The sequence below is a fragment of the Podarcis filfolensis genome (genome assembly GCF_964270895.1).
Source record: "Podarcis filfolensis genome assembly, chromosome: 7".
NCBI classification, from domain to species: Eukaryota; Metazoa; Chordata; class Lepidosauria; order Squamata; family Lacertidae; genus Podarcis; species Podarcis filfolensis.
This window is the reverse complement of record NC_139603.1, coordinates 52058233-52072074: the sequence shown is the minus strand read 5'-3', so window position 1 is coordinate 52072074 and position 13842 is coordinate 52058233. Positions and strand designations below refer to the sequence as shown.

General features: G+C 42.0%; 1 protein-coding gene across 4 annotated transcripts in view; it reads right to left on the bottom strand.

Moving 5' to 3' along the window:
- The window catches only part of SNTG1 (syntrophin gamma 1), a 222100-nt gene that overhangs the window by 102847 nt on the left and 105411 nt on the right, over nt 1-13842 (bottom strand). For all 4 annotated transcript variants that reach the window (XM_083622996.1, XM_083622995.1, XM_083622994.1 and 1 more), the window contains 3 exons: nt 10756-10874; nt 6712-6764; nt 3071-3205 (listed from right to left, as the gene is read on the bottom strand). In XM_083622996.1, coding sequence (XP_083479122.1) covers nt 3071-3205; nt 6712-6738 — 162 coding nt within the window. In that variant the 5' untranslated portion in view covers nt 6739-6764; nt 10756-10874. The remainder of the gene's footprint in view (nt 1-3070; nt 3206-6711; nt 6765-10755; nt 10875-13842) is intronic.

Genomic DNA, 13842 nt, shown 5'->3' with positions numbered 1-13842 from the left:
GCCTGCTATTATACACCCTAGGGGATCACAATAATAACAGACCATTTGCATGCAGAAAAAAATACACAATACAATACTAATACCTCAGCTGTATCACCAGAACACTAAAACAATCCTGACACATATACAGTGGGGGCTGATCCACTGGAGCTGCTGGATCACAGCCCTCCCACTGAAAATAGGAACAGATGTGTAGCTGAAAACAACACATGGATTCAAAAAGTATACCTAAATTTCTAAACAAGAAAATCATACTTTGATCCTCTTACATGGAAGTTCTTTCCCTGTTCACTGATGATTAATATCTTTTGGGGTGTGTGGTTTTTTAAAGAAAGAAGGTGATAATGGCACTCTGCACACGTGAAATGGCACACTTTCCTAAATATGTGCTGTGCAAGTCCTACCGTGATGAAAACAGCAAGTTTAGAAAATGCAGCCCTACCAAGTCAAAATGTCGCCAGCTGCCACTGTGTGCAGCACAAACACTACCCACAATTACACCGAACTTTTCCTGACCTAAAATGAATATTGAGTCATGGATACACTGACAAATGGCAGTGGGTTAACTCCATCTCAAAAGCATCCCTGAGTGGCCCATTTTACTCTCTCCGTATGTGTAGATGGGTGTCATTTATTCCCATGAAAGGAACGGAAAATACTACATTTGGAGATGCTGTACGGTTAAGGATAATTGTGTTAGATATAGTGTCAACAAAAAGTCTCTGATCAGACTCATGTAGAAAGAAACCCTCTTCACCACAAGAAATAAGTTTTAAAGCTTTACTTGTGGTGAAGAGGGTTTCTTTCTACACGAGTCTGATCAGATACTTTTCACTGACACTATACCTAACACTTGGTGTTTAAACATTTAGTTACAAAACAGTAACTCTTGCAGAACAACAAAATGCTACATTGCATATTAGTAATGAGTTTCCATCTTTTAAAGTCCAGTAAGTTCCTTCCCCGGATCCCACAGTAAGTCCATGCTGCTTAAAAGCAAAGGTTGTGTCTCTCTCTGCTGTAACACACAGAGAGACACCACTCAAAAAACAACAGAGCAAACTGTTTCCCTGCACATAGCACCAAACACAGAGAAGCTCAGGGTACGAGTTAGGAAAAATACCTCATAAACCAGTCACAAGACTCAGTCTGCCCCACCCTAGAATGGAAAACCACCAGTCCTCTGCAACGGGCAGTCCAACGTATTCAAACACATATAACATTTTATCTACATTAAACTCATAACTTCAACAAATTGCTCCCAGTACCGTGTGGTCTAACCTTCAGTGAAATTGATCCTTCAAGAGCAAGGGCTCACAATACATGTCTGGGAGGCAGTTATCCAATAAATGTGGGAGAAGCAAAGTTCAGCTAAAAGGGTAGAAATGTGTAGTGCTAGAACAATTGTTCCATCAGTGCAAGCATTTCTGCTCGCCAAATGGAACAACCTCCCCTCTTCTGCCACCAGGTTAGATGTGGGGAGGCACAGAAAGTGCAGAGGAGGAGGAGGAGGAGGAGGAGGAGGAGGAGGAGGAGGAGGAGGAGGAGGAGGAGGAAAGCCCCATTGCAGTAGTAGGAGTCCTTGCACCGGCTTCCGCTAGCACACACCACGTTGGTTGAATCAGACCCTCCATATCTAATCACTAGACAATTATTCAAATAGCATACAGCAGAAATAGACAATACTTTGAACAAAGAGTCTTTTGGGATGAGCCTAGTCATTTATAATCTCATCTCAGTTCCTGAGGAAATAAAGAAAAGGGCTCAAAAGTGTCAACTGTGACAATTGTTCTAGCAGGAAAAGTAAATCCCATCTTCACATCGATATGTTATCTAATGGGTTGTGCATTTAATCTTCAGGTAACATGCAGCTAGGCTAACCAAGCAGAGCACATCATTTGTTACCTTCTAAAACAATATTCTGGAAATGTAGGCTGTAACACTGTACGGGAAATTAAAAATATCATGCATTTTATGCCAAGGCATTATTTAAATGTCATCTAGATATAAGTAATAGGTGTTCTGACATATTAAGGAAATGCAAATGGGAATGATAAATCCATGTTAAAAAACACAAAAACTGGATATGATCTGGTAGAATTGCAGGGATATGGTTTGATGATCTTAAGCAACTCTTAAATTCTCTTTGGGTAGAGCCAATGGGTAACTCAGCATCAACATAAAGTTAGATACTGGATCAGAAAGAACAGCCTCTGAATACCAGTGACTAGGGAACAACAGTGGGAAAAGGCTATTCTCTCATGTCTAGCTTGTGGACTTCCAAAGGGCATCTGGTTGGCCCCTGTGGGAAACAGGATGCTAGATTAGACAAGTCTTTGGTCAGATCAAGCAAAGCTCTTTTTATATCTCCATAACACTCTGCTCTTGGCTTCAGAGTTCTTAAGCAACCTTAATACTTGATTATTGCAATGCGCTCTACGTAGGGATACCTTTGAGCCTGGTGCAGAGACTGCAGCATGAGCAAAATGTTGTGACTAGACTGTTGATGAGGACAGAACTATTATCAGCACATAACTCCAGAGCTCAAAAGCTTGCACTGAGTGCCTGGACACTACCAGCCCAGGTTCAAGGTTGTTGTATTAATTTACAAGGTCCCTAAGAACATGGATCCTTTATATCCCTGCCCAATCATGGAGTCTTAGGGGGAGACTCATGGCCACTGTAAGGTTTTTGTTTTTGTTTTGTCTCAGGAGTCCTGGGTTTAACCTGAGACCAACATAGCACCTAGTAAAGTTAAATCCCATTAAGTAAGCTATCTCATCCCACTTGAATCGTGACTGTGAATTATATTAATTGAATGCTTCTTAGGACCATTCACTGCAGTGATCTCCTGAACACTGCTCATATTATTTACACTGTACCAAAACAACACCAAGAAGTACCATACCATAGCATTTCATGACTTCAACCTAGACTTGATTGCATCATTTTAAAAATTTGCAACTTTTCTTCATTTCAACACCCTCCAATGGAAGGCAAAAGGGAGTGGGGAAAGCTCAACATACACAATGTTTTCATTTTGAAAACTGCTGAAGAAAATGATACTTACACCAGAATAGAAAGGTTCGCCAGACACACAGATCACGTCTTGCTCTTGAATCGTCAAAATATCTTTGGCTAAGTGCAGCCGCACTTTGAAAGGCTCCTGGTTACCATCCTGCAGCAAACAAATCCCTGTCTTTGTCTTCAAAGGATGAACAGAGAAAAGGGTTTCCTTAGTTTCCAAGCTGCACGCTGATTGTTCATGTTAGAGGATCAAAAGGATACTTTTTCTCTGATAGTCTTTTGGAAAAGCTTTAACAGAGGCCAGCATATTCCAAAATATCTCTGGAAATGTCTATGGTTATTAGTTGCAAATAGATATATTGAGACAATGACATTACAAAACTGATTACTAGCAACATGTCTGGATTGTGGAGATTGATCCACTTAATAACACATATTTGCATATCTGTGCTCAGTATGGATATGTCAACAAATGCTGCAAGCAAAAATCCTCCCTCACAATATCAAGACACTTATTTCAGTATCCAGTGTCACAACGCATATGGGACTGAACCTTACACATTGCTTAATGGAAGGTGTCACCCCGGCAAGCCTGTGTGAAGCTTATAGCCTCTGATTAATCCTAATTAGGATTACTCATGAGCCAGGAGCTTAACTAGGATCACAGTAGAGCACTGAAACACCATGAAGGATTCCAATCATCTTGCTTTATGGTTATAATCCAATAGCTCCTCTATGCACAAAAGCAAATCCATTCCAAGTGCTTTTGAGATCATGGCTTGTATCTGCAGACTGGTTAACTAAAGGATGTCTAAATCCAGCTGGTCAGCTTGAACTAAAAAAATGGCAAGAGGTGTACTGTGACAATCTGAAATGGATGATGTCTAATGTCCCTAAAGACTACCTTTTAATGTCCAGACATTATGTCCCTTCTGTTCATATCTTTTTCCTGTTTGAGATGAGTAATGGGTAATTATTACATGGGCACATTTCTTCCTTGTGTGGCAGTTTATATGCAGTTTAGACAGTGGTAGCATATCCATTTGATACCCTGCAAAGATCTCTGGTTTCAGTTATTTTCCTTCTCAGTATATCTTTGCGCCTAATATTCATTCATACTTTCCAAGCCCAGGGGAATAGCTAGGGTTGGCCAGGATGCAGGCTGAGGGGGAGGCACAAACATTGCATCTCTCTTGGCACTGCTTCCCCTGCTTGCCCTGAAAGCGGCCTTTCAGCTGATGTGGTGACTGAGAAATGTCAGGCAAGACTCTTAATTTACCACAACCAAGTCGCTTTTCCCTGGTTCCTTTCCAGCCTTGACCAATTACATTTGAATGTGTTGCCTCTGTGAATCCTGTCACCTGAGGCTGTCACCTCATTGTGCCTCATGGGTGTACCAGCCCTAATAATAATAATAATAATAATAATAATAATAATAATAATAATAATTTATTATTTCTACCCCCGCCCATCCGGCTGGGTCTCCCCAGTCACTCTGGGCAGCTAGGTGAATTTCCATCATTCGAACAGACCCTTTGCTCTGTTAATGGAGCTCAAGCAGAAGAACTGGGCAGCAGACAAAATCCAAATGAGTTATCCTAAAAAAGTTGTTTCTTTGCATTTTGGCTTCCTGACTTGTGGAATAAGAACATCTTCTCTGCTTAAAATCACAGGCGTGGGGAAGTAGGGAATAAAGGGAAAGGTGGGAGAACCTTGCTAATAACCACATTTAATTCTATTGTTATAACTTCTTTCAGCCAAGCAAGGTTGGAGAGTGAGCAACAACACACCTATTGATTCATACCTAGGAGTGTCCCAATAGCTCCCAATTAATTTGAGGGCTGCCTGAAATTTTTATTTTTTATTTTTTTAAAGAAATGCTGAATTGTTTATACAGTCATTTTGCTTTACTTGACTGCACACTTCTGACTTGGCTGATTACTCTATAAAATCTCTTGAGAAATTTTATAAAGAGAGCTTAGGGCAAGAATTAAGCGGCATGTAACTATACAGTAGACATAATTAAACATCACAACGAAATTAAAATAGAAGCCGGCATTGTAATGCACATGGGCAGAGTTTATTCACAGTTTGAACAAAGAAGTCAAGCATGAAAAAAGCAAACCATTTACGGCAATGGACTGACTGATAGCACATGAGCAGAATAACCTAATTTACATGGAAAACTTAAAATGTAATAAGGCCCTGGTAGTCTTTGCCTTTTAGAAGCTACAGTTGTACAATACATCTTTAGATGATATCTTCATTTAAATACCATTCTTTCCTATGCCAATGCAGCGCTGATACACAAAAATAGGGCATTCTTTAGCACCAGAAGAAGGTTAAATTATTTCAGATTTCATAAAGCCAAGCAAATATATGCTGCCCTGAAATACACTCTGCGTGATGTTTTGATGTTGTATTTTATTTTCACAGATCAAGGTTTACTTCTCCCCCCATCTTCTGAGGTTGCAGGCTAATTCAAATCAATTTGAAACCTCTGTTTTCACACACACCTCCTTACCTGCCACTTGGCCTTATTGCCTCTCTAAGAACTGCATGGAAGGGAGAACTTAAACAACCGCACATTGTTCTTGTCATAGCACTGCAATGATGGGGAAAGCTGCATTTCCATTGCCCAGTACTTTTCTGCCAACAGAGGAAAGCAACTTATTCTGCTCCTGTGCTATATATCCCCAGTTTTATACACTCAAGAATTGTGCTCCATTTTCTTCTGTTCCCTGAGCAGCACTATCATAGAACTGTAAGGATGGAAGGGTCAACTAATCCAATTCCCTTCAATGCAAGAATAACTGTACTTATTGCAGTGGCGTAGCGTGGGTTGTCAGCACCCGGGGCAAGGCAAGTAATTTGCGCCCCCTAACCCGTGGATTTGCGCCCCCTAACCCGTGGATTTGCGCCCCCTAACCCATGGATTTGCCCTAACCCCAGATGTTGCGCCCGGTGCGGCCCGCCCCCCCTGCACCCCCCACGCTACGCCACTGACTTATTGTATTATTGTGTAATTTCCTTTGAGATAAGTCCACTCAAATTGCAGTGGGTTAGTTATAACCATTTCATTGTTTATGTGGGGTTTTGGGGGTGTTAGGAGAAGGTAGGACCTCTGGTGGGGGACACGTCGTGCTTATTCTGGAGTGCTTTGTGCACCTTTGGTTCCCTGCTCCCCCCCTGCACAGCACTCAGCTCTTAGAAGCTATCAGCAGCCACAACTCAGGAATGGCTTTCACTGGCTACCTAAACCAGGTGAGGGTAGCTGGTGGGTCTCAAACCCTTGGTGAGTTAGGGTCTTCCATTGCATGAGAAGACAGGCTCTGGCAGATTGAGTGGATGAAACCAATAGTGGGTCCAATGGCCAAGAAGATGGGTTCTGCACAGGATGGAGAGGTAAGGGAGGGGCATATGGAGCTTGTCAACCTGGGAAGGTAGCCCATCTAGGAGTAGGAAAACTCTTATCCTAAATCTCTGCTGCCTTTTCTTCAGGAGAAGAAAAGTATAGGGAGTAAATTCTACTCAAATCCGGAGTGGAGTCCCTAAAATGGTTGGAATAACTCCCTCTGCCCTGTGAGACTTACTGGAAAATACAGTTTAGCCTTCCTTGTAACAGCTCATATCACATTTATCATCAAAATAAAACACAATAATTGTGTCTATATTTGGCATTACCTCTTCACATGTAGTCCTGAAATCCATGTGCTATGGCACCAAGAGATATTTGTCTAAAAATAGAGGGAAAGATTTTATTAAAACTAAGACTTATTGGCCAGTAAACATTAAAACAAATTGTATAAATTAAGCAGACGCACTGGATTACAGAGATGCTGTCAAGAGCAGGAATTATCAATTCTTAGAAGAGTATCAATTAGTTGAGGCAGGAGTGGAGAATCCATGGCCCTCTGGATATTTCTGCACATCATCTTTCATCACCCACCCACTCTGCCAGCTTTGCCAAAAGTCAGAGAGAGTTGCAAAGCTTTGAAGAAATAAGCAAGACAGTTTCATTATATATGATTGAAGGTAAATTTGTTTCCACGTATTTCTCAACACACCAGTCATTTAAAATTACTTTTCACTAGCAGCAACACTGTAGTTCATAATTCCTTGGTTCTGAATATGATCCTCACCGACTCATACAGCTTGCCTTCAAAAACTTGAGTGTTTGGATATGTGAATGAAAGAAAGAGGGATTTCCCCCCCTTAGGGTTTTTTGTGGGGGGTGGGGAGGGGAGGTTCTTTATTTTTTTCGAGTGGAAAAATTGGAAATTGGGGGGAAATTGTGGGAGGCGGGAAATATTGCCCACTCTTTTATATTTTAGAAAAGTAAGAAAAGGCATAATTTTAAAATATTTGCATTAGCTGCACTTTACTTCCGCAATGGAGTTTATAATAAGTAATAGTATGTAAAATAATCTACAGGTCATAACAATCACCCTGTACCTTAGACTAGTAGTACTCAAATCCTATTTGGTAAGATTAAAGGTGGGCGTTTTGTGTTTTTTAAGATTTGAAACAATTTGACGAGTCTCTGGGACCCTCAAGGTGCCCTTTTTATTTCACATTCGTGATAAACGGTGCTCATGATACTGGTGCGCAGTCACATGTGACCCTACTTTCATTACTTTTTGCACCTGCCCAAATTGTGGGGAGGTACACTGCTTCACACAGGCACCAGGCTCCACCCAACTTGGCAGGAGTGCTTGCGTGCGATGCCATGTGGTGGGAGGAGGCCACAGAGTGGTCCAGGGTGCTTTCCATATAGTGAAACCATCTTTAAAAGTTACTTTTAGGATTGAGATAAAGGGTTCTATGAATATAGCTTGATTCCAACCTGATTTCAGTTTGAGGTACAGTGGTACCTTGGTACTTGAACAGCTTGGCTCCCGAACAAATCTGCTCCCGAACGCTGCAAACCCGGAAGTAAGTGTTTCGGTTTTAAGGAAGCCGAATGTCCGATGCAGCTTCCGATTGAGTGCAGAAAGCTCCTGCAGCCAATCGGAAGTTGCGCCTTGGTTTTCAAACGGTTTTGGGAGTCGAACGGACTCCCAAAATGGATTAAGTTAGAAAGCCAAGGTACCCCTGTAGTTTAGGACGATGTTCACAGCAGATAGTGGAGCAGGAAAGTATAATTTGTTTTGGAAAGGGGTTAGCAGTTCCAAACCAAGACTTAATTAACTAATCTCACTCTCTTCCTACTGACAAGAACTCCAAAGTTCAAAAGTAGCAAGCTCATTTAGCTTATCTCAGATGGCATATGCAAACAAAACAACACATGATGGGCAGCTTGGCAATAAAACCTGAAATCCCCTTGGTACAGCAAGCATTTATTCAATACTGCAAAAATATTTTTGAATGCTTGATTAAAGTGTTCTTGTTCTACAGGGAAATCAATAACTATACTCTAATAGAAGGGCAACAGGAGCTCTTAGAGACAAAGCTATTCTACTTCATTTAAAGTAACACAGAGATCAGATCAGCTGCCTTCTGTGTTTCGATAAGGCCATTTCCCTATGGCTTAGAAACTACATATTTTTTAAAAAAAATTTATTGAAAATACTTTTATTATATTTATAAGACAATGAACAACAGGAAAGAGGAAATGGCTATTACATATAATTTAGTTATGCACAATTGTTTTCAAATTCTACTGCTTTTATTGGTGCATTACTACTAATAATAACTTACAAGATATTTTGATTAAGTGGTTTATAAAAATAAATTTCATGTTTTAATAAGTCATGTGAAGTGGTAAAATGTGCACATTATGTTGCCATGCTATATGCGCATTTTATATCTATAGAAGGTAATGTGCAATATAACAGCTTAAAAGCTCTATACCAGGCATGGCCAAACTTGGCCCTCCAGCTGTTTTGGGACTACATCTCCCATCATCCCTAGCTAACAGGACCAGTGGTCAGGGATGGTGGGAACTGTAGTCCCCAAACAGCTGGAGGGCCAAGTTTGGCCATGCCTGTTCTATACTGTCATCCATATGTACTTTCCCAGGTGTGGCTGTAGTTGCTGAAGTTAAGAGACAGATCTACAATCTGAAGCTCCCAGTCCCAATCTCCTCTGAACTCAGCAGGTGGCCTTTGGCAAGTTACGCTCTCTCAGCACTCTACCTACTCTAGCTCAGGCTTCCACTGGGTTGCACTTTATCTGCTTCTGCTTTTATGCTGCTGTGTGGTATTTTAATTCACAACTGGTTCTGAAATTATTTGAAATGAAAAACAAAGTAGAAATCCTTGTAGCAATAATCAAAAGTGGTAATACTGAACTACGGAATAAAGTTGTTGTAAAGATGACCAATTCATATATGTCAGGGGTTGGCCAGCAGCCATGGGTACAATGACACACCGGAGCTCTTCCCTCGCTGCTCACCAAGCCTCTGAGCCAGTCTCCACCCTCCATTTACTGCCTCATGGATCATGAAGTGGTAAATGTGTGTGGTTGCCTTTTCTGCCTTTGACAAATGCATATAGCTGGAGTAGGAAACGGGTAGAGTTCTTTCCCACTTTCTCTTTAAGTCAATATGCCTTCGAAGGCTCAGATTAAGTCTGCTGAATCCAACTTTTACTCAGATCACACAATCTTTGGTGGAATGCTCTCTTTAGGGAGGCTTACCTGGCAGCGGCGGACGGAGCAAGACAAACAGGCACCTGGGGCGGCATGCATGCCCTGCGCCCAGGGGGCCAGCCCCCCATGGGGTGGGCGGGGCGAGCCAGGGCAGAACGCTCCATGGGGCGTCTGAGGAGTCTGCCTGCCTCCTCCCACTCAGCTGCCCTACAGCTGAGGGGGAGGCAGTGGGCGGACCGTTTGGGGCAGTGCGGAGTTTGCGGGCACCCAAGCCACCACGTCACTCCCAGGAGAGACACATGGTTTGGGTGTACAGCAGGCCCCGTGGTGAGTGCCTCCCAGCATTTTGTCACCCCCCCCAGTGGTGACAACCAGGGTGACCCGTCCCCATCGCATCCCCCTTTCTCCACCCCTGTTAACCTGGTGTCCTCACTGTATATCTTTAAGTGCCAGGCAAAAACATTCCTCTTTAACCAGGCCTTTGACTGATTAAGCAATCTATGGCTTTTTAAATGTCGTGTTTAGTTTTGTTCTAGTTTGTTATGTTATGCATTTTAAAACCAAAACTACCTATTTATTCTCACTGTCCACTATGATGGAATTTCACAAAATCAGTTATGTTATTCTATTCATCTCAATGAAAAAGCTCATAATTTCATATCAAAGGAAGCAATGCAAATAGGATAAGTAATCAAGTGCATATCACAGAAAAATTTTACTCTAGCTTTACATTTCTGTATAACAACAACAACAACAATTTATTATTTATACCCTGCCCATCTGGCTGGGTTTCCCCAGCCACTCTGGGCGGCTTCCAACAAAAGATTACAAATACATTAAAACATCAGTCATTAAAAACTTCCCTAAACAGGGCTGCCTTCTGATGTCTTCTAAACGTCAGATAGTTGTTTATTTCTTTGATAATAGAAGGGGAGTGTGTTGTATTTAAATGAACACTGCACACCTGCCCTTTGAAACAAGAATGAAAGAAAACATATCACACCATTCATTAAGGCTTCCCCCAAACACAGAAGTGGCAGAAACTGCCCGACATTAAAATGAAGCCAGCATAATTCTTATCGTATTCAACGACCAAAGGCCAACCCACAAGCTGTTCTTGGGAAAAATGTAACATACCACTTGAAGACTTGATATAGCAATGCTGAAAGGAAAACTGGTAGCCATCCACAGAGTTTTTCAGTCATGATTCTTCTTGATCCTTTATGGCCAAGTTGAAAAGAAGAAACAGGATGCATCTGTGAAACATACAGGGTGGGGGAGAAAGATCACAGCTGAAGCCTTGGATGCTTTGCATTTTAAAATATAATACTTCAATAACTTTCACCGTTTGTATGGTAGGGATAGGAAAGGTTATTCGAGTAGGATTTGATTCCACCTACAGTCATAACACAGTAATAAAGAACAAGTCTACACTGAGCACGAGGTATGAATTTCATTTAAAAATGTAGTTATAGAAAGCAAATAGAGTTTTTTAAACTACTAGAATCACATTATGATTATCCTAGAAAAGTACTAAGCACTATGTCAAAAAGAAGAGGTCAAATGGAATGAACAGCAGGGCGACCCAGATATACATTTGTATTTTCACCCATGCAAGGAAATTTTATGGTGCTCTTCTCTTTGATTTTCCTAGTGAGTTCAGTTTCAAAACAAAGTTTAAGATGCAATGAAATGTCTTCTTATAAGCAGATGCCCAGCCAGCCACACACTACACTGGGGTAGCCAATGCAGTGCCTTTATCCCTCACTCTTGACCGTGCTGGCTGGGGCTGATGGGAGTTGAACTCCATGGGCACCACGTTGGTGATATATGTTCTATATAGTACCCGTTTCTCAGAACCCCCCTGCCAGAAACACAGAAGGGTAAACAGCTGACAGATGATTGGCAGGAGATTCGAGATTCACCCTCTTCCCCCATAAGTAGATCCCGGCTTGTGTGGCATATTGCAAAAAATGAACTCCCATATCTTACCGTGAAGCATAGAAATGTATGTATCCCTAGCTGTCTCTATGCAGTGTCTATGCAGTGTCTTTGCAGCGGCGATACCAGGGTTCCCCGTTAAAGGGGTTTCTGAAGGGAGGCTTTGACTGTACGCCGAAAGGTCGTCATTGCTCTCCCCTGCGGCGGCGGCGTAACGGGGGCGGCTATCTCTGCTTGAACATATGTTCTCCAGAGCCGGCCTATCCCCCCCCCCCACACTGGATAACCCTGATGCTCCCTAGGTCCCCGGCTGGGGACTGGGGAGGGAGAATGCCCAATGCCTGAGCCAAGGTCTACCCACATTTGAAATTTAATAAAGTTGTGGCCAGTTTAATACCATAGCACGTTGTCTTGAGTCATTATTCCACATGACGGGGGGGCCCACTCGGGATCTGGGGACTCCGCCTGTCCACGCAATGACCGCTCCCCGCATAAAACGGGGCGACCTTTGCGTGGACGCGTGCAGCCCCTGGATCTGGAGTGGCTCCATCAGCATAGGATTGGCTTTGCCTTCCCTCAGGTGGGATACCTGGAGGTCTCCACCTACCCCAGTCAGTTGTCCAATCCCACCTGGGGGAAGCGTTGCCAAGGAGATCAGGCCAGGTAGGGGAGGGATTACCTGCCCACACAATAGAGGGAGGATCTTACCTGGGAATCCTCACTTGGCTCCAGAGCTTCTCCCAGTGTGTCTCTGTGCTAGGTGTGTGTCTGTGTCTCTCTCTGTTCATGTTATGCATGTCTTGGTGTCTATCTCTGTTAAGAGTATCTGCCTTGCCCTCTACCCCACCAGCTCCAGTGACCACCAACTACCATTGATGGATAGCTAGAAATGATCTGATAAGTCTAATAATAAAAAGTATCTAGAAGGTTAATGCCATGGAATTTCAACATCTGAATATTGATAGAGATGAACAATTAGAATCATAGAATCATATTGGTGAGACAAAAGGTGCCAGCGTGGCTGTGTGTTGTGGTTGCTGATGTGTTGAAGCAGAAGTTTGCCTTGCTTGAAAAAAACATGCTCAACACCTCAAATAATTCCACACCAAGTTGATTGTGGGTAGATTTCCCATTTTGATCCTAAAAGTTCATTGTTATGTCATTGATAATTTGAGACTTTGCCGACCCTACTAATTTCAAAAGTTTTTTTTAAAAAAAATTACAGGTTTTAGTTTAAATATAGACTGAAATGTTTTATGTACAATGCACTGCTTTAATATGAAAGTTACGCAGTCTATTAAATTGATGCTTTTATTAATGTTGCCTCACTTCTTTCTGCCATCTCTTTTGTTCACATTTCACAGAACCCTGTCAAGACTATCCAGATGAAGCAAAATTAGGATTCTTCTGGGACTCTTCTGTATAAAATATTGTTAAACACAGCGCTAGGATGAATCCATATTCCCTTCTGGTATGAAAGGAAGCAGTTGTGATTCCATACTGTCCTACCTGAATCCTTGGAGTCCATAAAAATGGTATGTGACCAAATGAAGGACAGAAACACTATGCAGATACTGCACTATTGCTATTTAATATTGCCACTTTTGGAAAGGAGATTGGAGAGAGGCTAAAAATGAATTATTTGCATCAGTCTTCACACTGGGACGCATTGTTACCTGTCTTCTGGGATGTGTGTGTTTGTTTTGTGTGCGTATGTGTGTGTGTGCCTACCACCCACACAGTATTGTGACCTCTTCCTGGAAACAACTGAGTGATGCCCTGGGAATATGCCTGAACTGCATGTAACACACAAATGTATTATCCAAACCAAAACTATATTGAATAAAACATTCATTTATTGCAAGAAATAAATGAAATAAAGATATCTAAAAATCACAGTGCAATTAATGAATATTTGGTGCATTGTAGCATATATATGGGATCACGGGGATATTTTAATATTGTGACACATTTATACCTGTATAGAAACAATGATCCCTATACTATGAGAAGAAATTTGAGAGTGGTAAGAGCACAACACTGTGATTTTCAAATTCCCAGAGAGAGTGAGAGATTACAAAGATTACCTATCCTGGCTCAGGACTGAGCTGTTTCACACAGCTGTGTGAATGTGGGTTTGGGAAGGAGCTCTTGACCAGGAGTAGCAATGGGTTATCTCTGCCCCCAACAGTTGTTACTGAGCCCACAGAGTCCCTTTCCAGGATTGAGGTCCAGAGTCCAATGCTGTACTAAAGGTGTTCTTTGGGAGCATAGGTAGGTATG